The sequence below is a fragment of the Larus michahellis genome, chromosome 8 (assembly GCF_964199755.1).
Source record: "Larus michahellis chromosome 8, bLarMic1.1, whole genome shotgun sequence".
Classification (NCBI taxonomy): domain Eukaryota; kingdom Metazoa; phylum Chordata; class Aves; order Charadriiformes; family Laridae; genus Larus; species Larus michahellis.
Window position 1 is genome coordinate 44,006,459 of NC_133903.1, and position 25,146 is coordinate 44,031,604.

The 25,146-nt window shown below is 37.4% G+C and overlaps 2 protein-coding genes across 9 annotated transcripts in view; one reads left to right on the forward strand and one right to left on the reverse strand.

Annotated features, from left to right (window-relative positions):
- MIGA1 (mitoguardin 1) overlaps positions 1-5,912 on the reverse strand; it is a 39,934-nt gene extending 34,022 nt beyond the window's left edge. For 2 of the 4 annotated variants that reach the window (XM_074598770.1, XM_074598769.1), the window contains exons 1-6: positions 5,712-5,850; positions 4,641-4,811; positions 1,870-2,047; positions 1,244-1,380; positions 862-988; positions 267-403 (exon numbers count right to left, since the gene is read on the reverse strand). In XM_074598770.1, coding sequence (XP_074454871.1) covers positions 267-403; positions 862-988; positions 1,244-1,380; positions 1,870-2,047; positions 4,641-4,739 — 678 coding nt within the window. In that variant the 5' untranslated portion in view covers positions 4,740-4,811; positions 5,712-5,850. Of the gene's footprint in view, positions 1-266; positions 404-861; positions 989-1,243; positions 1,381-1,869; positions 2,048-4,640; positions 4,812-5,711 lie in introns of all 4 variants that reach the window. The other 2 variants (XM_074598767.1, XM_074598768.1) reach the window with 2 other exon arrangements.
- Positions 5,913-5,972: 60 nt separating this feature from the next.
- Positions 5,973-25,146, forward strand: part of USP33 (ubiquitin specific peptidase 33) — a 42,301-nt gene continuing 23,127 nt past the window's right edge. For all 5 annotated transcript variants that reach the window (XR_012588842.1, XR_012588841.1, XM_074598765.1 and 2 more), the window contains exons 1-8: positions 5,973-6,260; positions 12,197-12,308; positions 13,384-13,437; positions 16,419-16,481; positions 18,963-19,115; positions 21,367-21,466; positions 23,905-23,974; positions 24,989-25,102. Coding sequence is in view for 3 of the 5 variants with exons in the window: in XM_074598765.1 (XP_074454866.1) it covers positions 12,228-12,308; positions 13,384-13,437; positions 16,419-16,481; positions 18,963-19,115; positions 21,367-21,466; positions 23,905-23,974; positions 24,989-25,102 (635 nt within the window). In the remaining 2 variants the exon portion in view is untranslated. The remainder of the gene's footprint in view (positions 6,261-12,196; positions 12,309-13,383; positions 13,438-16,418; positions 16,482-18,962; positions 19,116-21,366; positions 21,467-23,904; positions 23,975-24,988; positions 25,103-25,146) is intronic.

Below are 25,146 nucleotides of genomic sequence, written 5' to 3' on the forward strand. Positions count from 1 at the left end.
TAAAGTTTAAGCACATTATTTGCGAGTATTCATAAACTGATCATCTTTCCCAGGACCTTTATCTTTGCTAAGCAGATATCCTCTCACAGTCATAACAGAAACAGACGACCCAAGGGATTTTGTGCAGAGAACTAGTATGCTTGGTAGCTTGATAGTACAATCCAGAAGCAAACACTGATGTAACAGCAATTGCCAAAAAATAAATAACACTAATTCCCTCCCTTCACCCTCCTCCACACAGTAGATTATAGATTGAATATACTCACTTCTACACTTTCTTCTGCAATTGCGTCTCCTGCTCCCAGCTTAATGGAACCACAACTTGCTTCATCTTCAACTTGCCTGTTACGGAAGGTTAATGCCTGCTCCCATCGGCGCAGCGCTTCTTCAAAAAGCTCCATACCTAGGAGAGATCAGGAATACCTGATGCACACAGCTTCCATACGCATTCACATATTAGAGTCACCGGAAAATATGTAGCTAATAAGCATGATTATAGCAGAGATGCTACAGCAATTCCCAGTCTAAAAAAGAAATATATATATATATATATATGTCTTTTTAATAAGATAAAAAAGCTCACGTTATGATCACAATGTTCAATGTATGTTTTCCTATTTACTTTTTAAAATATTTTTATGGATTACTACTACAAATATAGGATTAAAAAAAATACGTATTTTGAAAAACTAACTCTAGATCAACTAAGATTTCATTATTTTATGGAAACGTTCTTAGACACGTGCCAACAGGACACTGTGAAAGAACACCACAATAATATTGTGTGTCACTTTGCCATGAAAACAAGAAGTTATTTACATTCATTGTCGGTAGATGCTGAATATTCTTATTATAACTTACCCATCAAATATAAATTTTCGGGTGTGGTCACTGGAATATTGACAAGCTTAATATCATCTTCATCTGCTTTATCCCAGGAATTAGAATTGGCACAAGCACAACTGTGACAAGAGGTGGCACTCTGAACCTTAAAAAAATAAACAAATTTTGAAGCGCTGTTATATAGAGTATCCTTAAAACTACATTCCTGGCAAAGTACGTTACATCCATGCTATCTGCCTAGAAACTGCTTTTACTATGTAGTAAGCACAATGGCCTTCTCAGCATCTCTAGCCTTCTGCGTAGCTTGTTCAGGAAAGCTGTTTCAGCTCAGTGAAACCATTAGGTGCACATTCAGTGCAAGTTAACGGACATTCAAGAGCCTTAAAACACTTTCACTCACCGAGGCCAGGCTTTGAACTGAACCAGAGTATTTACTGAAAAGTCCTCCATTTGCATAGATACAAGACTGAGATCCTTTTTCCTTGGCAGAGCTCAGAGAAAGAGTCAAGTTTTGCCGACTACTGGAACAACTAGAACCTAAAAGATACACTGATTTTAAATCCGCTGAAAACTCAAAACACTGTATCTTTCGCTAGTAAGATCTATCAAGAATTAAATTTACTTTTTTCAATAAAATCCAGTTTAGAAGCAAACAACTATTATTCTTTAATTTATAGTTCTACATGAGAAACTACAAATTGGAATAGCCTATGTCTATAATAATAACCACACATTTGAGCACAATTATTTTCCTGTTCTATAAAGAATTAAAACTGCTTTTCTCAGTATTGAGATATGTCCACAAGAATGGCAAACCCCCTATTGATAAAAAAAATTTTAATACAAATTCATGATTAAAACTTCAACTTTGAAATTTGCACAATTTCTACTTCAACAATTCAATGCTCAGCATGAAAGGAAAATAGTTTGGTTTACTACTACACACTGTTACGCACACCCATCCCCTCACACCCCTTTTCCTCCCCTCCAAGAAAACAAAAAAAACCTGGGTTTTCCTTCAAGTACCTTTTTCTGATGCAGCTGCTTTGGTACACTCTAATACTAGATGACTTGGTTCCCATGGTGGCACTTTCTTGTTTTTCTTTCCACGTCTTCTTTTAAAGTGATGGGCCAGAAAAATAAGAGATATTGCACTCACTGCTGTTACCGTGAAAAGCTTCTTTAACCCAGGAGAAAGCTTTATCTGAAAATAAAAGAATATGACTTTATGGAAAATATACACTCCTTCACTCCCACCTTTCCTCCTTTTGGTGTGTTCAACCTAGGCTATAGCTCGTCTGAGGGAAATAAGAGATTTTTTTTGTAATTTCTTTTTAATGCCAGGACAACACAGGGCTTCAATTAATTCCCTAACAGCAAAAGAATACTGAGAAGAAACTCAGCCTTCACAACTAGACTATTTTCTTGCACTGTGAAAGAGCAGAGGATGCAAAAGCTAACATTTGCATGGTTTTTCAATTTGGGAAGAACACATATTAAAACATATTTCTCTAAATAAACAATCTTTTTTTGGTTTTTACATTTTATTTTGGATACAGATCAGTCACAGGTTTACAGACATTTAAGCTGGCAAATAAGAACCACATATACAAGCAACTGCAACGAAAAACCATTAACAAAGTTTATAAAATTCAAAGTGACAAGATATACAAAGAAGAAGAAGCCATTTAACTGGGAACTAGAGTCCACATTCACAAAATCTTAAGGAAATCTATGCTGCTTGAGAAACAGACTGCTGGGAGAAAACCCGATCTGCAGTCCATGGGTCTAATATAGTGTTTCTGAAACATGTTTCCTCATATGAGAGAGCGCTGGCCACACAGTGTACCACCGCACTCTGGCAGTCCCTGGTTGCTGTGCAGTTGGCTAATACTATCAGACTTGTGTAATCTAAAGAAGCATTAAAGGCTTTGCTCTGCCTTGAGTTTGCAATCAACAAGTCAAACATCTTTGACTTGAGAACCCTGTCCTTAGTGGTACTGTATCTTGACCAAGACTGAAAACCTAACACCGCACTCTGTGAGGAAAACGAAATCCCCGAAACACAGCACACATACTTACAAAATACTATTATATTTCACAGAAAAGAGTTAATAATCAAATAACTGAGGTTAAAGCCTCGAAGCTCACAGAATTAAATGCTAGAACTAAAGTTTCAAAGAACTGTAAGTGGATTTTTTAAAATTTGTCTGTGCCTACAAACATCATCATAAATAAACTAACAGTGAAATGAAAGCCTCTAAGAAGAAAGCTATCAGTTGCACATAATGGACTCGCATGCGGTATTTAAAAACGATACGAATACACTGCAACGGAAAAAAGAAATCAGTGATCTTGCCGTGAAAATTTTAAAGTATTTTAAATACAGAAAAACGGTGAAAATAATCAGATGCAGGTAAGACTGAGAATATCCCATTCTGGTTTTATATGCAATAAAACTTTGAAAAGCATTTATATACAAATATGAAAAATGACATAGCTTTTGCTTACAAGCATTTAATTGAGTAAAAATAAAATACAGTCATATTCATGACATGGGTTTTAAAAGCAGAACTTTCTTAGGATCTGCTAATACCTATCTTAAAAAATAAATAATTATTGGCATTCCTAATTATAAACTTTCTTTTTCCTTTTAGTTATCCTTGTCAATGATTCAGCATACACAGAATGGAAAAAAATCTATTTTACCATATTTTGTACAGCCAATTAGAGACTTTTTTTTTTCCTCCTGTGTATTATGGCACCAGAATACGGCTCACTCTTCAAGAAATTTATTCTCTGAGGGATACAACTGAAGCCTTAATATTTTCTCAAGTAATTCTGATGTATTTCACTCTATCTCACATACGTAGTTATAGGCAAACAACGCCTACCTTCTCTGAATCTCTGCAACACAATTACAGCTCCTCCTCCCTGTCTTTGACACGAAGGTGCTCTAGGGACAAATCTTATGAATCCCTGCAGACAAGGAGTATCAGCTTCACAATACTTACAGCTTTTGACAACCTGAAAACTAAGATCATAATGTACTCTTTGCCCAGATTTGACTGACTGCTATCCATGTTGCTACAGCGAAAACTAACCTATAATATCAATGAAAGAAAATAAAAATAAAGCACTCCAGGGACATTTGTAAAAGGAAAAATTGTGATTAATAAAGCCTTAGATTTTCTTCTAAGATGATCTTTCTGTAACTAAAACAAATGAACAAAATCAGCAAAAAGAACTGAACTGGTTCAAAAAACAGCCTGCTTTTAAAGAATCACTACCTTGTTTTAGTCGTGTGCCACTTAAACAGAAGAAGTGATGCAAAAACTAGAACAAGGATTTTTGATTTACATTAACGAATTACCATCCAGATTAATCTGGTGAGTTGTATCAGCAATCTAGAAAGTATTTCAGACGACACTCAGTACTGTTATTCAGAAGTTAGTGACAGTTGTATTTAAATACCTAAAAAATTCTACACCAAAACAACTTGAAGATTTTGATATTTGATTCCATGAGAATTATTGTGCTGTTGCAAAATGAAGACATACAGACATTGCAGATAAAGCAATCTCTTCAGTCCGATGTATGATGATGCACTACATGTTTATTAGCAAAAAAAGACCAAAAAAAATTCTTATTTTAGTTCAGTGTTCTAAATAAACTAAAAATCAAGGTATTCTGTACAAATTTAATTCATGTTAAGCTCAGGAGAGAGAATACAACATTGCAATTAAACTTCTAAATGCGTATCAGAAGAGACAATATTTAGACAATGTGTATATTACCTGGTTAAGAGAATAATACCAAGAAAGGGGAAGATGAAATACCCGTAAAGCTACTGTCTTCAGAGAAAGTCGTGTCTCAGTAACAGCTTCTTCTGACATGGCTCCTTCTCTCCCATAACCTCATTAAGTGGAACTATCTTGAAAACAGTCACAGATGGTCTCTGGAATACTCTGTCAAACGAAGGACACATACTAAATTATGCAAGAGAAGCCCAGGACACCTTTCTTCTGCAAGCTCAAGCCCCTTACATAACAGGTATATGACTTGTTTGATTGATGTTTCTGAACAGAGATAGGACTTGTGCTTAATGAGAAGACAGCAAATTTGCTGGCTCAGCTTAGGCCCTGTTCCTTCCAACTGCTCTGTGCAGAGACCTGGATCTCCAGAGGACTCACTCTGCTTTTATCACTTATTATATTCTCTAAACCATACGTGGCAACAATCCTGTTTCTAAGACCGTTACTGTCGGAAGAACATATTCGCCAGCTAAAAGAGTTAAAAGATTTGAGGGTAGCCAGAAAAAGTTTATCTCATTCACAGCCCCAATTTTGTTGCTGACACAAGAGGAGGGATAAATGCTATCGCCTGAGGTGATCTCCCTCATTGGAAGGGACGTCCCCCTCACTCTCTGATGCTAAGCACAGGGCAAAGCCCCCGACGCCTGACATCCAGGGCTGTGTCAGGGAGAGAGACGAGAGGAAAACGCGGGCCCGCAGGCCGCGGAAGCGCTCCGCTTTAACCACCACCTCCTTCCCCCCCGCCACAGGCGCTGCCTCAGGGCAGGAGCCTCTCTCCGCCGCGGGACACCGAGCGGGGCCCGGCCGGCCTGAGCAGGGCAGCGAACCCCGGTCGCCTCGGGGGCAGAACCCACCTTCCCCCCAGCACTGCCCAGCCCTCCCCACGCACACAGCCCCGCCGTGACGGTCGGAACCTTTGCGGCGCCTCAGGCGGGTGATGGGCAGAGCCGGGCTGCCGGCTCCACACCCCGCTCAGCCCCCATCCTCGCCACTCCCTGGGCCCAGGTCAGGTCCTGCTGCGCGTCAGCCCTACTGTTTGTCGCCCTCTGTTACCTGCCGAGCCCCAGGACAGGTACCGCGGGCGGCTCCCTCCCCGCAGCGGCGGCTGCTAGGAGACCGACGGGGGAATCTGCTTCCGGGCCAGTGAGAAGCGGCCGAGGTCGGCTGGGAGGCAGCCCCTGCCGCTGCCACGTGAGAGTGACCCACTCCGTTAGGAGTCCGCGTCGGCCATCTTTACATAGGGCAGCCTTCCTCAGCGGGCAGCCGGGCAAGATGGGGTGAGAGCCTGGCGCCGCCATCTTTGTGCGGGGCAGCGCTCACGTGAGTGGCGGAGACGCTCGGCGCCGCCATCTTTGTGCGGGGCGCGTCCCACGGACCGGTGTCGCCGCAGCCGGTGGGCGTCTGCGTGAGGCGGTGCCGGCGGAGCCTTCTCCGCGGCCTTCTCCGCCACGGTGGCCTTCTGCACTGTGGTGTCCCGGGCGCGGGAGCGTTGCCTGCCCGCCCGCCCGGCAGGGCCGCTGCTCCCGGAGGCTGAGGTTCGCCATCGGTGTAAGCTGCGGCTAGGCTTAGCTCCGCGCACGGTGCGTCTACCCGGCTGCTCTGGTAAGAGGGGGCAAGTCCCGCCGCCGGCGGGAAAAGCGGGTCGGGTCAGGCGTCTGTGAGGGGGGGAGAGGAGCGCGGCGGGCGGCGTCCCCGACTGGTCTCAAAGTCCAGGGCAGGGCGGCCCGGCCCGCCGGGCGTGTTGGCACGGTGATGGCCGCCGCCGGCAGGAGCCGCCTCGTCAGGCGGGGAGCTGCGGTCCCGCAGGGCTGGGTGGGGGCCTGGTGGTGGTGCACGGCCTATCGCCCCCGCTGGGCGAGCTGGGGCGCAGGGCGACGGGACGGTTGCCTGGGCCGCCCGCCCCGGCTCAGGGCGGCGGGTGGGGAGGGTCCGCCCGCCTCCCCGCCTGCTGGAGGCGGCCGAAGAGCCGCCACAAACGCCGGCCACAAGCGTGTCGACGGCCACAGATATCCGCTAAAGTTGAAGCCATACGGGGACGGGGTTGTGGGTACGATGCAATTCCTAAAAACGAATAATTTACCTATAAATTACTGTTCGTTCCCTGAGGTATCTGCACGCGTAGATGACCGCGTACGAGGGATGAAATAGACTGGAGGAAAAAAAAAGTCTGGTGTAGCACCTAGTGGAAAATCACTGTAGACTCGGGCACAGGCGGAGTTGGGAAAATCCTCTTAGAAACAGAAAGGTCATCTAATGGGCTTCAGAGTTAGGATTTAGGGCGGTGGAAGAAAGGAATGAATGGACGGGCTGTATACCTTAAAAGGCAACATAAAAATGAAAAATGGCGAACCCTGTGAGAGGATATACCCTTAAGCGTTTTTTTAAATGTCATTTCTCTTTGGAAACAACGCATCATGACAACGAAAAAAAAAAAATCTAATGGAAGTGACTTAAAAAATTGTGTTACGCTTGAATGGATAATTCTTGGTGCCTGAAGAGAAGGACCAGGTATCTTTCATCACCTTACTGAGTATGCTTTTGTAATTTACTGGGAAAATACCAGGTTTTATTCTAAGTAGATAAAGTAAGTTTTCTACCAAAGTTAGTACTGGTGGTGTCATTTTTTCAAGAAAACAGGATGCTCGTGTTTGGAGTTGATGGATTTAAAAAGGTAGAAGTAGGGAGGGATGGGAGATGAAAATCAAAATCACCTGCTGATTAACAGAATATAAAGGAATTTAGTGTGTGAAATTAAGATTAATCTTCCCTATTTTTTAATATGAGAAGACTATTCTCAAGGTCGGTAACAATATTATTCATGTACGTTGTTGTGCTGAAGTAATTTCTGTAATAATTGTCAAAGAATCCAATGAAGTTTTTAAAGAGCAACACAGTTCTTTAGAGAATTGATAAAAAAATGTGCATCTTAAAAAATCTGAATACATATGCCTAAGGCTGTATCTTCAATGGGCGTGTGGAGTTTGGAGTGAATGCTGGTGGGTTTCTTCTGCAGTGGAAAGAATATCTGTATGACAAGTAATTACTGAAGTTTCAGATGTCTTTAGTATTTGAAGTAATTAAATGTTCAGTTACAAAATTGCATCCCTGTGTCACTTTTATTTTGTTGCTGTAAAATTAAAATGAATGTTAAATGCAATTGTTCCAGTACACTAGTAAAGTAACTGTGAGTGCAGATAAGAAGCCTGAACTTAGAGTTTACTAGTTTGATGTGCTGTTGTTCAGAGCTGTACTGGCAAAATAATAAAAGTCTACAATGAAGATATAATTACTGCTTCAGGTAATTGCTGTTTTCAGAATGATCCTTTTACTCTTAAAATCTTCTATCAGCATTCCGTAACTGAACCCTGTAAAATGATCTGATAAAATGGCTCCATATTTAGGGACATCAATGGAATAAAGGTACATATTTGTTTATTTAAACATCTGTTGAAGTGTTAACTAGTATAACCAGGCAGATGAAAACATTAACTTTAATTCAGAAATTTTTTGAGAGAATTTAAGATCTGTTATGTTTCTTCAGGACCTATTAGGCTCGATGCATAAGCCTAAGATCATTTTCAAGATCAGTTGAATTCTCTTAGTGTTTGATGGGATTCTTCTGCGTGTGTGATAGTTCTTCCATGGTAGGCACCACACAAATCTGTGATGCCATGGAATTCTGCTGAATAATAAATAGGTTTCTGGTCTTGATGCTTTAAGTTATGGTTCACATTTTTCTAATGGCTCACATGAGCAAACGTTTTTTTCTTAGTGAATGCAAAGAATAAACAGGAACAAAAAAGCCTGGAGATCAAGATAAGTTTTACAGGCTTTTGGTTTTTCTTTGAAGTATGACTCGCTATGCATGCGCTAAACAAAAATTTGTTAATAAGTTGTTCCTTTGAACATTAAATTAGTCAATTAGTTGAATGATGTAGTGTGATACATTGACACAGGTGGACTGAAACAAACCTTCCAGTGGAAACATTGGAGAGAGCTGGGGGGAAGAAGGGAGAGACTGCAGAATTCTCTCCCAAATATATGGGAAGCATTTGATGAGAAGCTTATATTGCAATAAACGTTGATGAGAAGATCATATTGCATGAATATGATCATGAACAGTTAGTGTGAAAACTTGAGTTCTGTTCCCAGTTAAGTTTTACTTCATTCTTAACCTAATAGTGAGATGAAGATGCTTCTTGTATCTCACGTTTAGGTCCGTGGTTTTCGGCTTGTGTTTTTTCTAAGCTTCCTGTGAAACTATGGAATACTTCTGAAGGGTGAAAGGTGACAGAAATAGTCTTGTTACCACGGTCACGTGATTGGTGTCTAAGCATTCATGCCTTGATAACAATTTTTTAGAGTTCTTCAACCTGAGGAAGGCTGACATTACTGATACAGATCTTTCCAGAGCCTTTCTCTGTCTTTCTAACATATAAACTTTTGGTTCAGGAAGATGAAATGCTGGAAAGGATTCAGGGAAGCTATACATTCTTGTAATATTTTTGTTCTTCTCTGGCTGTCATCTTTTGGTCAGTAGTGGAAAGAGGATACTGCACCTTTTATCTGACCCAGTAGAGCTGTTCATGTAAGATATTTAGGCACCTTCCCAGTACTATCACTTATCACTGGAGGCACAAAGTGGAGATATACTCCAACTTCAGAACAGGAGTATAAAATGGAGTGCAAGAGAAAACTACAAACATAGATTTTTATTATGGTTTTTTTTTTTAACTACTGGAAATGAGAAGTGACATTTGAATGAGGTCAACACAATGTAGAAGCTTGTGAAAAAGATGTGATAATGAGATACACCAGTAGAGGAAGATAAGCAATTTTTTCAGATAGAGTAGGAAGTGGTGAAATGGAGGAAGGGCAGTGAGCGAGGGAGGGGCTACCCTGGGCTTGCTAGGACTTGGAGAGATGAATCATGGTTTTGAAATTAATTTTACAGTTTTAGACTTTAACATAAAATTTTACAAAATGTGTTACCGGTATATTAAGCTACCAAGGTTATATCAGTACAGTGCGTTATCATGGTTGCTACAGGATGGAAGAAGGTGTGTAAAAAATTTTGTCAACAAAAGATGAAAGAAAGGTCATTCAGCTTTTCCCATATAACAACATGTAAAGCATCTGTAACATTAACTAGACTTCTGCAAGGGATGCTCTCCATATCGACAGGAATAGGGACCACATCCATAAGGACATGAGCTTCGACATGCTTTGGTCTTTCTAATGATTATTATGAGGAGAGAGATGCAGACTGTATCAAGAAACAGAATCTGGCATAAGCAGAACTCCTGGATTTGGCTTTGTTCAGGACCGCGGGTTTGGATTTGTGCAGTTCCGTGTGTGAAAAGTAGCTATTAAATTCAAATCTGGTAGTGTGAGGTGAAGTCTCCGCTTCATTCATTGCTTTGTATTACTTGGAATAATGCATTCAGAGAGCTGCTTCTATAAAAAAAATTAAGCCCAAAGCTTTACTAATCTCATTATATCGGTCTTTCTAAAGCATTTGTGTTAAATCAGCATTAATTCACACTGAATTTTTTTTAAGGTTGTCAGGGCTTTATTTGAAGCTGACTTGTTCATTTTTAACGTTTTAACAGACCTTGCAAAATGTGCAAGATGAAACATACATTCATGTTTCCATTTCTGTTCTGAAAAGGAACTTTACAGTTCAAAGCAGAATTGCTAATATGACTGAAATGAGGAGGTTTGGCCTGAAAAAGTAGCGTTGTCATATTTGAAGTGTCTTTTAGCAATACTGCACATAAATTACAAACAGACTCTGAACTGAGGAAATATTTCTCCAGCTGCAGCTTGTGTTTGAGAGTAGCGCTTTTTAAATGTCATACTATTGGTCCAGGAAGAGAATTTAGACCTCATCTTGACAAAGATCCTGAATTATTAATTTCCTGTTGTATTTCCAGTCTTGTGAGATAAGTTCTTAAATATTTTATTGAAAAGCTGTTAATGTGACATTCAAAAAGGCTAAAAGATACACATACTTCAGTATATATACACGTTATACAAGACACTTATTATATATATATTATTTATATATAAATAATTGTTTATATGTAAATAAATATGTGTAAGTACGTATATGCGGGTATATACATGAGTATATATAATAAATTATATAAAGTATTATATATTATTTATGTACTACTAATAATACTTTAATAATATTATTTGTAAAGGAATGTTTGTAGAAATAATATAGATTATTTATACACATACAGACACACATAAAAAAAAAGCTTAGATAATCAAAGAGAATTGAAATGGCTCTTTTTTTTCAAAGGGATGTTGTTGCAAGGCAATGGAAATAAAGACCAAGTCAAAGATGACAAACTGAAAGTTTACTAGGAAGTGCAGAGATGCCCACTAGGCAAGGTTTGTTTTCCCCCCATGCTGTCAAAGCTCTAGGTTACTTAATATTCAAAGGAGCAATTGGCCGTATAATGGAAGGAACAGACCTAAAGCTGCCAAAGCAAACATGCAAAGTGGAAAGAGATGTTGATAACAATGATAAAGGCTGCCACTGTCAATCAAGCAGTGCGTATCACTGAGTTAGAATGGAGTTTTACTCCAAAGTTTTGATAAAGTAATGCTAGATTGGACTGATAATAATTGGGCAAAGAAAGTTTAAGATTTCTTGGGTTTTAGAGAGATTGAGCCATCAATAGTAATTGTTTAGGTGACAAAACTGGAACAAAGTTCTTAGATGGTTCTTATCTGCATGAGTCAATTGGAGTATTTATATAAAAAGAACCTTTCTGAGTTCGTTTTTTAATTTTCTTTCTGTGAAACATCATAGCTTTCTGTGCAACTGTCAAAATAATAATGACAAAGTGATTGTATTTAACATTCTGTATTTCTGATAAGTTTCTGTGTCTGCACCAGAGACCTTGGATGGACAGAGAGAACTCAAACAAGAGAAAAGCTCACTGAGTGTTCAGTGCTACATGTGAATTACAAGTTTCAGTTTGCTTTTGTTATATAATATGCCTGAATCTAGAATGTGTCTTTGTACATAAATAAAACCAAGATAAAGTTTCTGTCTCCTTTGGCAGACAAGTCATGTGCTCTTGCATTTTAGCCTTTACAGTTTCAACATACTTCAGCAGTGTTGCATAAGATCCCCTTCCAGAATATACAGTCAGAGCCACCATTAGTTCTGGGTAGGCTTGAAAACTGTCTTTTTTATGTCTTTGGGGTGCCATGGTAGAGACAAGGAAGTTAAATAATTCATGAAACAGCTCTGCTCCACTCAGGTTTCTGTTAGTTTATGCCCTAAAAGTCAGAGGATCTTGTTTTAGAAGTCAGCTGTGTCTAATTTGGACTATTGGATTCTCTTACTGTTAATAAAGTTATTTATACTGACTTACTTTAGAAAGGCATATTCTTTTTAAAGTTATGTGTATGTTGCATATTAGACCTCTAATATTGCTGCTTACTGTAAGGAACTGGGTTTTACTTATTCTTACTTCTGTTGACAATTGATTCCCTGGTCTTGAAAATTCCAGCTACAGGATCTCAGAAAATACAACTTCTAAAATGTCATCGCCCGGCAGCAATTGCCCGCATTTGGAATCAGTTGGAGAGATAACAAAAGAGGAATTGATACAGAAATCTCATGTGAGTTGTAGCAGCTTACTTTCTTCCTATCACAGTAACTCTGATCACTTATTTTAGCTACATATCTTGTCATGTATTATTACTTATAAGATGTGTTTAAGCGTTAAGCATGGGTAAAATCTTCTGTACCAGAATAGTAAGGTTTAAATGAAGTACAGGAAGAATTATGGACTTGATAAAACTGAAAAACTTTTTTTTTTTGGTACTTAACACTTTCCCAGCAATGTCTTCCAAAGCAAGTGGTGTTTTAATGGAAATATTAGTTAAAAGAGTTAGCCTAACACCAAGATGAACTTCAATTTCAGACATTGCCATTGTAGCAGTTAGTTATTTGGAATGTTAATGTAATATATCACGACTGACCTGACTTCAAGTAGAAACTATAACAAAGAAATCCATGTTTAAGTTTTTCTTAACCAGCAGTTCACTTTTTGATGGAGGAGCCACAGTTTGAGGAACTGTCCCTATCTAAACTCTCGGTGTCCAGCTGGTATTAGCAAATGGAACACAGAAAGATCTTGTAACCCACTGTAGTGTCTGGGAGGTGATGAAAAGCCAAACCTTTTCTGTCCATGGTGCTAAATTTCTGTATTCGAAAAGTGCAACCGTTAATTTGCTGCTGAGGGGTATAGCATTTCTCCAGGGTTACATCTTTTTTTTTTTTTTTTTGTAAACTTTTGCAGGTAGTGTTGACTCTCTGCAAATCGGAATATTCAGTTATTACAAGTTCTATCGCTTTCAGTTCTTTTTATGTTAAATTGATAGGAAAGACCGATTTTGAGGATTTTTGTAATAATGTGATGTGGTATATGTTTATGCTTTATTTAGAAGAACAGTTTTTGGGTTAAGATGAAATCTCAGAGAGATCCAAGGTTTTACTGGAAAAATATACTGATCTTAAGATTATATGAAGCAAATAAAAAATTAAGTTGGTTATCAACACATTCTTTTTTGTCTTAAAATTATTTGGCTGATACTGAGCTTCACAGTATTTTTTTCTCATTTTGTCTTGAATTTGAGGTTTACTAGTGAAAGTAAATGAAATAATACTTTGCTTGTGTGTTAATTTTAATAGGGCACTTGTCAAGACTGTAAAGTCAGAGGACCCAACCTTTGGGCATGCTTAGAGGTAAGTTGTTCTGTTGTTCCATAGCAGGGTCCTTTTCTAGTAATCTGTAGATAAAGTCGGTAGCATTTTTTTTTTTGAAGAAACAACTGTAACCAAGTTCTTTAGCTTCTTTAAGTTATTATTTAAAAGCAAAGCCTCTTGTGCAGTTTTCTATTTTTAAAGTTATTTACCCTCTATCAGGTACATATTTCTTATACTTTAAGAATACTGTGTTTGAAATGAGATTTTTTTTATAAGAAGCTAGCATATGAAGGTTTCTTTTTGAGTTATGGTATTTCTTTCAGTTCTTGAGATTATTTTTTTTTTAATCTTTTCCCCAGATCTGTAGATCTGAAAAAAAAAATACTATTCCTGAATTAAGTTACTTTTTATAAGCCTCTCTTAGCATTTGTAGCAGTAACACCTAGCAATAAATGCAGACTTTTTACAGCATAAAAAACCATACTCTGTCTTTTTTCTTTGTTTTGCTTAATAATAAAAAACTTATTTTGAAATTCGTAGAAGCTTGTACAAACATTCTTCAAACCTTGTATGAATTTTGTACAGTCTTTACCCTGTGTATAGTTCTTGCTTAAATATGCTTTTGCCGCCTTCTTCTTGCTGTCTACAAAAACCATATTTTTCAGTGTATTTTAAAGAAAAAAAAAAGGTTCTGAAAACATTGCTTCTGATTGATCTATGATACCAACGGAAAAGTATGTAGCTAATTTGATTTTTAATATGTCTCATGACTTCTTCATACAGCTGTTCCCAGAGATTGAAATTTTACTTTGTAGGCCTGACTTAATTTCTTGGCAACATTTGTGTAAGTTGTGTCAGGAAGATACCTAGGCTGAGATGCCAGCCTTTAGGTGTATGTATGAGTATTTTAAAAATCTACTTCATTAGTTCCCTAATAATATAAGTGGATTATGATAACAGTTAAAAGATGAGATTATTTTGCTCCCTCTATCCAGCAAGAGATATAAGTGAAGGGGGAAAGAATCAGTGTTTAATGTCTTCTTGTTAGGTGGTTTGAAGTTTAATTAAATATAAAAACCCTCATGGGAGTAGGAAGAGGTTTTCAGGGGTGCATCAGCCTGGCAGGTGGGGAAATGCTGTGAAGCTTGAAACACGTTTTTTATTTCTCACTTAGAGCTCTTAAACTGTTACTGAAAAACTTAATTTCATACCAATGTTTCCATAGGAGAGTTTTCTAATTGCAGTAGGACACTTAATGTCATAGAATTGTTTTGTTTGGAAAAGACCTTTAAGATCATAGAGTCCAGCTGTTAATCTAGCACTGCCAAGTTACCACTAAACCATGTCGCTCAGCACCACATCTACCCATCTTTTAAATACCTCCAGGGATGGCGACTCACCCACTCCCCTGGGCAGCCTGTCACAATGCTTGACATCCCTTTTGGTGAAGAAATTTTTCCAAATATCCAGTCTAAACCTCCCCTGGTGCAACTTGAGGCCATTTCCTCTTATCACTTGTTATTTGGGAGAAGAGACTGCCCCCCACCTTGCTACAACCTCCTTTCGTGGTGTTGTAGAAAGCAATGAGGTCCCCCCTCAGCCTCCTTTTCTCCAGGCTTAAACCACCCCAGTTCCCTCAGCTGCTCCTCATAAGACTTGTGCCTGAGATCCTTCATCAGCTTCATTGCCCTTCTCTAGACCTGCTCCAGCACCTCAATGTCTGTCTTGTAGTGAGGGGCCCAAAACTGAACACAGTATTTGAGGTGCGGTCTCACCAGTGCCGACTACAGCGGGACAATTGCTTCCCTAGTCCTGCTGGCTGCACTATTTCTGATACAAGCCAGGATGCTACTGGCTGCCTTAGCCACCTGGGCACACTGCTGGCTCATATTCAGCTGGCTGTTGGCCAACACCCCCAGGTCCTTTTCTGCCAGGCAGCTTTCCAGCCACACTTCCCCAAGTGTGTAGCGCTGCATGGGGTTGTTGTCACGCAAGTGCAGGACCCGGCAGTTTGCCTTGTTGAATCTCATACAATTGGCCTCGGCGCGTTGATCCAGCCTGTCCAGATCCCTCTGTAGAGCCATCCTACCCTCATGCAGATCAACATTCCCGCCCAACTTGGTGTCGTCTGCAATGATCTGCTGTGATATATCTCCTCTTGGATGAATTGACATCTTGCCTTCACCTTTGTCAGTAGAAAAACTTGGTGAGATCCCAGCATGTTAACTATCTGTAACTTAACTAATATCTGTGATTATTTAATACAGAAAATTGACTGTGTTCAGCTGCTATTTGGTTGTATAAATTAACTTGCTTAGAGAGTTATACAGATAACATGCTGTACCCTCTGGTGTGATTGTCTTGACTCATGCAAATGAAGAATTAATGAAAATTGCTTGAAGATTGTCAGCTGCAAGATTCCACACTCAGACAAATATGTTTTGCAATTAGCACAATTAAAATCAACAATTATTTTGCATGTTATACTAGAATGTAGTAAGTACTTAACCATACAGTGCTGGAAACTCTTATTTAAAGGTGAAAAAACGAATTCATTTTGAAGTAATACTCTGATAAATAGGCACTGCAGATAGGGGCATACAGGCATTTTTTTAATAAATGTGTCATGTTTTGAGTCTGTTGCAATTCAGTATTTTAGACATTGGGATAATGTTATATCTTCTGTAACAATCTCTTCCAAATCATGAATTGTAAAAAATACATGTTGACCTTAATCTGAACAAATATATCAGAATGGCCAAAAATATTATATTCCAAACACATTTAATGTCTAACACTGCCTACCAGTGAGAGGAGTTGAGTTAAATCTTGCAGCATCCTTATTTGCTTTAGGTGGTATTTATTTTAACATTTATTGTGCACGTCTCTCTGTTTGTGTAGGACTCTGCAAGTTTGAAATTTGAGTGAATTTTAAAGAGACTGACAGTATGTTCCTATTCCGTAAACCTGTTTGACACCACTGTTTAATTCTGTGTACTTCTTTATATCTTGCTCAACAGAACAGATGTACATATGTTGGCTGTGGTGAATCCCACGTTGATCACAGTACCACCCATTCCCAGGTATGTGTATGTGCTAGCAATACAGTTACTCGAAGCAGTGAAGTAGAATGAGAGAACTTTTTTTACTCAGTGAAGTTAAGAACCTGTGTTAGCGTAACTGTTTGGAAGTTTGATTAGCTATGATTGTTTTTCATCTATAGAAGCAGGTCTTGTTAATTTCGGAGTATGAGTTTACAGTCTTTGTGCAGCTGCATAATTATGTATGTAATTCTGACATTATTGTGCTCCTTAAAAGAACATGGTGAAAATTAAAAAAAGAACAACAACTACTGATGATTTTCAAGATGTGTGGACAAAAGACATCTGAAGTACTTCAGCTTATGTGTAGTACTTCACTACTTCAGTCTAACTCTTTAGGATTTTGTCTGCCTGATGGTTAAGGGGATAGAAGTTGGGTTAATGAAGATGAGAGCTGAACAGGTGTAAGATAGGAAGTATAAATTACCAGAAACAGGTGCTTTGTTTCTGCATTGTGCCCCCTGTTGCAGCACCTACAGATGAAGAACCTGTAGACTTAGATGAGTATATCCTTTCCTGCTATGTCCTGTTTTTGGATCCAGCTTGGTAGGAGCAGTGGAGTGTGTGCAATATGTTCCCCAGCATGCCGAGTTCTGGCAGGGTTGGACAGCTTGAGTGCATCTGTTTGGGTCTTAAATTCACTGTCTGTTCTGTGCACACTTGCCAAAGTGAAGCCAATGGGATACATCGTTCTGCCCTAACAAATATACTGGAGACAGAGGGATGGCAGTTTTGTTAACATGTCGCTTCAGAATTGCTGATTTTCCAATTAAATGAAATTCTTGCCACTGGTTTACAGTTCGTCTGTCAGAAAATACATATAAACAATTTTTGGTCCTTAAAAATGCTAACCCCCCCCTAGTGAATATTAAAATGAACAAATAGTATATACAAGGGTTTTACAAGAAGTATATTTTATGACTGCATTTTACCACCACTCCTAACTTTTTTTTTTTGAACCAGGGCCTTGAGAAGAGTGCATGTTTATACCAATTGTTAGCATGTTTATATAAATCTATATAAATACAATTTTTTTTTTGCCAGCTATTTAAGCTAAATCACAGTTCTAAAGTCTTTGTAATATGTACATATATAAATGAGCTGCTTGTAGTGCAACTGGGGAACTGATGGTTCCTGAATTTCTTCCCTACAATTTTATACCTCTTGGCTTTCTACAGTTGTTTATTCCTGATTTATGTGCTGTTTTAGCAATGTTATGTATGGCCAGGTAAAAGAAAGGGAATGGATAGTTTGCTTGCTGTCAGGGACATCCTTGTCTTGATTTTCTTGTTACTTAATTTTAATTTATGGATAGTAAGCCCTCTTGTGGATTTTTTTCTCAGCAAAAATCTCAGTAAAATGAGAGAAACAAGGTTGACATGAATATGTTTATTTCTGCTTACTTCAGTTTCCACAAGCAAAGCTCCCTGTACTGCAAATAATCATGCTTGTTGTGTCCACTTCAAGAAAATGAATAAGCTGTTGCTCCGGAGACTTGTAATTATTTATGCAGCTGAAGCTGCAGAACCAAGTATATTCTCATGCTTAAAATTGTCTGAGAGATTAACGTAATCTGTTTCTGATGTTTTTTAGTAAGGAGAGGGCTACTTAATGAAATTGTAGCCTACATTTTGTATGAAAAACATTGTTCTTGTACAAGGCCTTATTAAATGAGGGGAGGAGAAACTTTGGCATCCTGCAGCAGTTGTGGTATTTTCCTAATTTCTAGTAAATCCTTCATTGTCTATAAACCTGGCTGCTGCTGACATAAAAGGAAGAAATACAGAAAGGATTGGTGGAAATATTTGGAGGATGATGGCAACTATGTACACAAGCTTACTGTAAGCGAAGAGGTTAAAAAAAAAAAAGATGAATATTAGAACAGTAAAAATATTCTCCATCTGTCAAATTTTTATATTGCTTCACAGTATGAAGCTGTCAACAAGAGAACTAATTGAGTCTAGAATGCTTGTTTTGATATGAGCACCTCTTAATGTAACTGAACTACAAATCTTATCGTACTCTTCTGATTGATTGCTGAATAGCTTGAATTTCCTACAGCAAACCAGTAGAAATAAACACTGCCCTTATGGTAGAGGAGTTGGCTGCCATTATGGTCATTTCCATTCCTGGAAAATGTGTTTGTTCTGAATTGTAACACTTCTGACAACAGGCTTTCCTCTTATTTTTGTAATTACACAGAGGCATGTAAGATATGACAGTGGCTTAGATTCTGATTGTACCTTGTTGGTAATTTGTGTGACTTGTACTAAAAATGAGTGTTGGATAAGTTTGTGCTAAAATTTCAGTAATAGAATTGCTATTTTTTTAATATTCTAACACACATATTTGTTTAATTATTGAAAGATCTAGAATTTTAATATTTCTGTTGTAGCTTGCATATTGCAGTATTTAATTATTCCACATTTCTGAATCACAGTTTTGTTTTTTATTCTGTTTTAGGAGACAAAACACTGTCTAACTGTCAACCTTACTACACTCCGTGTTTGGTGTTATGCCTGTAGTAAGGAAGTATTCCTGGATAGAAAATTAGGATCTCATTCTCCACTACCAAATGCAAGACTGTCTCACCAAGCACAAGAAAATAGTGTGCAGGTATTTCTTAACCCAATGAGAAAAAGGCAGCTGTAGCTTTACAGTAAACATTGTGTCCTCTCTCAAATGAGAAACTGACTTTTCCTCTTTTCGTATTGCTGAACTTTCTATTAATTTCTCTCTATCTTTATAAAGACATTACCCAGCTTCTCTGTACTGTCTCTGTGTACTGCATGCTTCCGAAGAATGCTTTTTTCATTGTATTGTCTAATTGTTTGTAATCTACAATAAACTGTAAGGTACCAAAAAAATACAGGGTTAAATTTAAGGTTACAAAATTGGAATAGTTCATCTGTGCTTCCCCATTCTGTCAGCTCTTGAAAATGGTACTTAAAAAACTCATTACAGTAATTGCTGGCTAACTTACAGGGAGCAACAGAATGCCTTTTAAGCACAGTACTTTCAGAGAAATACATGCTAATTTTTTACCTTATTCACCTGGTAATATAAGACACTTAAGAGGATTCCTACAGCTTAGTTTCTGAGGTTTAAACATGTCTAGTTTTCAGTTTTGATAAATGACTGAAAAGATCTTGATTTTTGAGTATGTGTGTGTGTGGCAAAATTTTTCTAGTGGAGTGGTATACACACAAACATTCCTGAATAGTTACGAATATAACTACTGTACTAGAGTTTACTAAGAAGGCAGTAGTAACCTGCCTATATTCTATACATATGTGTAATTTTGGTGTAGAATGATAAATATATTGTGTTAGATTCATGTGGAAAAATATGTATCAGACTAGAAATCAGGAGAATGCTATTAGTGTTCTTTGGCAGCTAGGATTGCCAGAGTATAAATATGCCGAGGAGAGAAATATGGTCAGTATCTGGGAAGTTGATATTAGTTGAGTAAAACACAGGCTTGAGATGGTAGCATTTGATATGATTACAGCATCAAAGACAAGCCTTTATAAAAGTGCTTAGCTGTTCCTAACTTCACATTTATTGACAATTAACACAGTAGCTGAAGGGCAAGATAAAGAAACAAGCATTTGCTAGTATTGGAGACAAATTAGAAGGGAAAAAATGAGCAAAGCAGATGTTATATAGGGAATTTTGAAATATGCTGTTTGCTTGTCTTGTTTTCCTGCAATTTCAACAAGGTTTCTTTAGGTTTGATTTGTTGTTTTGTTATGTTTTCCTGGTTACATTAGTCTTCACTGGCATTGGTACTGTTTGCTCTGATAATATCTTCTCTAGATGAGTGTTGTCTTGGAGAAAGTTATGCTGCAATTTCTTAAGTATTATTGTTTGGCATAATGTCTGTATCTGAGAAAAAAAAAAGGTGTTATTTCTTTACTTCATATTTAATGTACTTACATAAAAATGACAGGTAACTCAGTTAAAACTGACAAGTACTGACAAGAATATTTCTAAAATTGTTTTTCTTGAGGCATAGAGCTATGGAAGAGATATCGCGACGCACAGGTTGGACAGAAAGATGGGCAATTTTTCAATGTATATAGAGAGGAAATATCCTTTAATATTTTCACTTCACAGTTTAGTATTTAATATGAACATAATCTGACCATTTTCTCGTAAAATGCCATCAGTTCAATTAGAACTGATTCCAAATCAGTTGGAATATTTTTAAAAAGTTTCTGTTGTCTTGATATAAAGCTGGGTTTAGATTTCTGAACTTCTGTTCTATTATACTTAACCTGTTTTAATCTTCCAGGGAAATGTGTATAATATACAGGGAAATCAGTAGAACTTAAACAAAATGTTTGACAGACTTTTTAGAATTTTTATTTATATGCTCACAAAAAGAGCTTGTCATTCAATAAATGTCTGCCTGCCTAATACTTTGTGTCTCTGTGCATTTTGCTTCCAACAGTTTAATTTGTCATCTTTAAATGTAGTGAGCCATCTGGTGGCGTATCAAAAACATATACGCTAACTTTTATGTGATGACTACTGTGTTAGCTTTTCAGTGCCGGCTTACTGTTTGTTATCCAAGGGAAAGAAATGCTATAAATTGCTTTGCTTTGATTCTTCAGCTGTTGTCATAAAATCATGCGATGTTGTCACTGCTAATCTGAAAACAAAAATGTGGGGTTTTTCTTAGTAAACTTTATCAGGGTAGCTGTGGAATCCTATTATTCTCACTTCATATGCAGTGAGATTTCGAAATGCATTCACGTAATTTTCAGTTCCTAGACTTGATGGTGAAATTATACATAAGCTTAATTAAGAGGAAAATTGATAAATACAAGTAAATATGCTTTTTTCTTTTTCTCCTTATAAGGATTTCAAAATACCTAGTAATCCCACCCTGAAGATTCCGCTAGCAGCTGTATTTGATGACTTAGATATAGAAGTGGAAGAAGATGAGTTAAAGACTAGAGGTAATAAAAGCAAAATCTAGTGCTTTATTGCCCTTTACTACATGTGTATGTCTCCAAGTCTGTTCTCCAGCTACCTACTGGTTCTCTTCTAAGTGGAACTGTTTCCTATTCTGCTCCAACTAAGATCTTTATTTTTTATTTTCACCTTTATTGCATCAGTCTTTACTTACCTTCAGAGCAGAGGCTGCAGTGGTAAATGTGCACCTGTGCAAGTAGCCATGAAATAAGAAAGCATGTTGGAGTAATGTTTAGTGTAGCTGCTGTTTTAGCCATTCTGGTAGAAGTAGTTTTTAATAAAATCTGTTCTTATGTTTTCTCCTGTCTTAAAACGTTCCTGATTTGAATGCTTTCCTGCATTTTGGGTATTTGAGCCTGTAGTATCCCAGTATGGGTTTTCTGTTTGTTTTTTTTTTTTTTGTTTTCTCTGTTTCAGTAATGGATATAGTTTAATATTAAACTGTTGTAAAGATGAAAATGACAGTGGATGAAACCCCAAACAGTGAAGCCTTAATTTCTCCTTTCATAAGCGAACATAATTATTATTATTTCTTATGAGTCTCAAATTTGTGTTGATCATTTTAGAAAAGGATATTTGTATTTGTTAGTGAAGAAAATATTTCTACCTGCCATTTTCTCAGGAAAATCTGACCAACAGATTGTTAAACTATTGTTTTTGAGATGCCAATGCATATGTCAAGGCAGTTTGTTTTCCATCTGTGATAAAAGAGCTATTCTAGTTTAAGGATCTCATTTCTCCTTTACTCATCTACTACCAGCTTTCTCTCTCCTAAGTCTGCTAGCGTTGGCCAAAAAAATCTACTTTGCCCCTTCTGTTGTCTGGCACGGTCTTTCTGGATATGTCACCACCCCACTAATTTGCCATCTGCCTTTAAATCATTAAACCATGTGTTTTATTCCCATTAGTTTCTCCTAACAATGTGTATTTCTCTATCTTCTTGCCTACTAATATTTTGGGGAATGTAGAATTGCATTAAAGTTCCCAGTAATACTAATGTGACTGTGTTAATACACTTCTCAAATTTAAAGGAAAAAACCTTCTTTAGCTCCATTTTAGCTTTGTTAAAATTTCTTTTGAAATGCTTTCGATGAAGCAAACATTAGAATATGTCTTTACAAGAGAAGTCTATTGAAAAACATTACTTGTGACACTGCAGCCTGGAAAACTGCAGTGAGAGTATCTTCCTGATACATCTGCTGTTAAAAAAATAAAATAAAAAATATTAAAAAATCTTATGACTGTTTCCAATTGCAGTAAAAATGACCGTCTCTTTTGTAGCAGAAATTAGAAGGGCAGAATGCAGGTTCACATGTGGGAAGCAGGACTGTATTTCCAGTCAGACACATAGAAGGATCTTTTAAAACTTAAAAATGAAGTTCTGTGTATTAGAAAACTCAACTGAAATAACCAAACTGTTTTTCAGATGTAAAAGGATTTTCTTAGTAAATTTTATTTTTCTGCCACAGACTACAATGATCAGGGTAGTTCCTATACTTCAAGGATTACATAGAGACTATGGTGTTGACTGCTGAATATTTTAAATTTTCCAGTCTTATTGATTCTTTGCTTATAAATGTTACTGTTTTCTCAAACAAAAGCAATTTTATTTTGAAATTAATTACTTCATTAATTTAACACTAGTAGCTATGAATAGCAAGTGATCAGATTATTTTTTAAAATTGAGATCATATGATAATTATGAGTTGTTTAAATAGCCTCTCTTCAAATATTTAGAGAGCATTTTTCATGACTCCATAATCACTGTAAAAAAAACTATGTGTTAATTGTAACTTTTATGTGTAAGGAAAAAGAAAGTAAACAATCTGAGCTTGAAAATAAATTCTGTGGGGAAGTCTCAACTGAGCAGTCTGTGTATAAAAATAAGGGTATGTATTTGGCATAGAAGACAACTGATCATAGGTAACTATAATTGTGATTCTGGGATAATCACATGCTGAGTAGGTTTTGAATGTTTAGTATAATCTGACTACTAGCGTGAACTTGAGATAGAAGAATGAAATCTTCCTTGAGAAGCTTTTGGTAATACTGTTAACAGTTGCGAATGCAGCAGAGCATCAGTTTAACTGAACAGGTAATTCATTAAGTTCAAGTAAAACTTAGATATTGGTAAACATATTTTAAATTACAATCTGCAGCTGACATAAAACATCAAAAGTTAGTAAGACGAAATACGCTCTACTTGTCTGAAGTGTAATAGTCAGCCAAAATAAAAACACTTAATTACTTCTTCTAGTTAGATTAGTATTCCTTTAGGAGTCTTATGTTTCTTTTAGTTACAATTTGGCATCAGAAGTGTTACACGAGTATTTTAATTAGTACGTATTTTCTAGGAATAATTTTCCTTAATATGTCTTGTATTGGATTAACAGATTTACTGAATATTCATTCTGTCTTTCAGGTCTAACAGGATTAAAAAATATTGGAAACACTTGTTACATGAATGCAGCTTTACAAGCTCTTTCCAATTGGTAAGGAAAATGGTTGTAAATGTAATTTTATATTTGCTTATACATGCATTTTCTCAAGATACCTTAAGGCTTTTGAAGGGTTGCACTACCATGGAAGAAGGCATGTTTTTGTAAATCTCAGTCTTATATACGACAAGCAATTGTGTTACTGATAGGGAAAAAAACTATTCTGATATGTGGGTTACTCATATTTTTCCCAGTTTCATTCTATTTCCTCACTGTCCTAAATATATGCAGCTCTAGAAACTAGAAGAAAATCTGATAAAAGCTATTAAATTTGTGAGTTGGGTTTCTTTCTGCTGCAGAAGAAATCAAAGGAAATACGTAGGAATAAACCCTAATTAAAAAGGAGAGGCATGTTAAGATCAAAAGGTCCAAATTCAGTCCTTACAAACAATACATCTGGGACATGCTATGCTAAATCATCCTAGGTGTAGCTAGAATAAAAAGTCTTCTCACTCCATGGGGATACCAGACAAGTTCTTGAAGGAGAAATCTACAAAAGTTGAAGAGATAAAGGGGGGTTAAAGGGAGAGAAGTGAGAGAGTATGTGAGTTGGCAACGCTGCATGAAGTAAAGAGATAAATAATCATTTAAGTAGAAATGATTTACCTACAAACATCATGTGGCGCTATTGGATTCTAGAGAAAAGAAGATTTGTTTAAGATGCTATTTATGGACTAGGCTTACGGTGATTGTTGCTGTAGTGGTACATGTGTGCTTCTGTGATGGCTAGTAGGAATTGACTTGAATTTGAATCCTGTTAGACAATTCTGGTGCTTTAACAAATGTCAGAACACGTTTGAGGAGCGGTGTTTCTGTACTGCCAAAGTTGTCCTACTGGGAAATGTCTGGTTGCAGCATTTAAGGATGTAGGAGATGAAATTGTTCAATTACATAATAGTATTTTTTGGTTGGTTTTTTTTTTTTTTCAAATAATCTTGTATGAAATGCAGATTTCCTGTTGTATTTTAACAACCTGAAAAAAAATACTATTTTCTTCTTTTTAATCAGCCCGCCTTTGACGCACTTTTTTCTTGATTGTGGAGGCTTAGCCCGAACAGATAAGAAACCGGCAATTTGTAAAAGTTACCTCAAGCTGATGACAGAACTCTGGCACAAAAGCAGGTATTGCATCATTTTGGTGATGAAATGATTATAAATAAACTCCA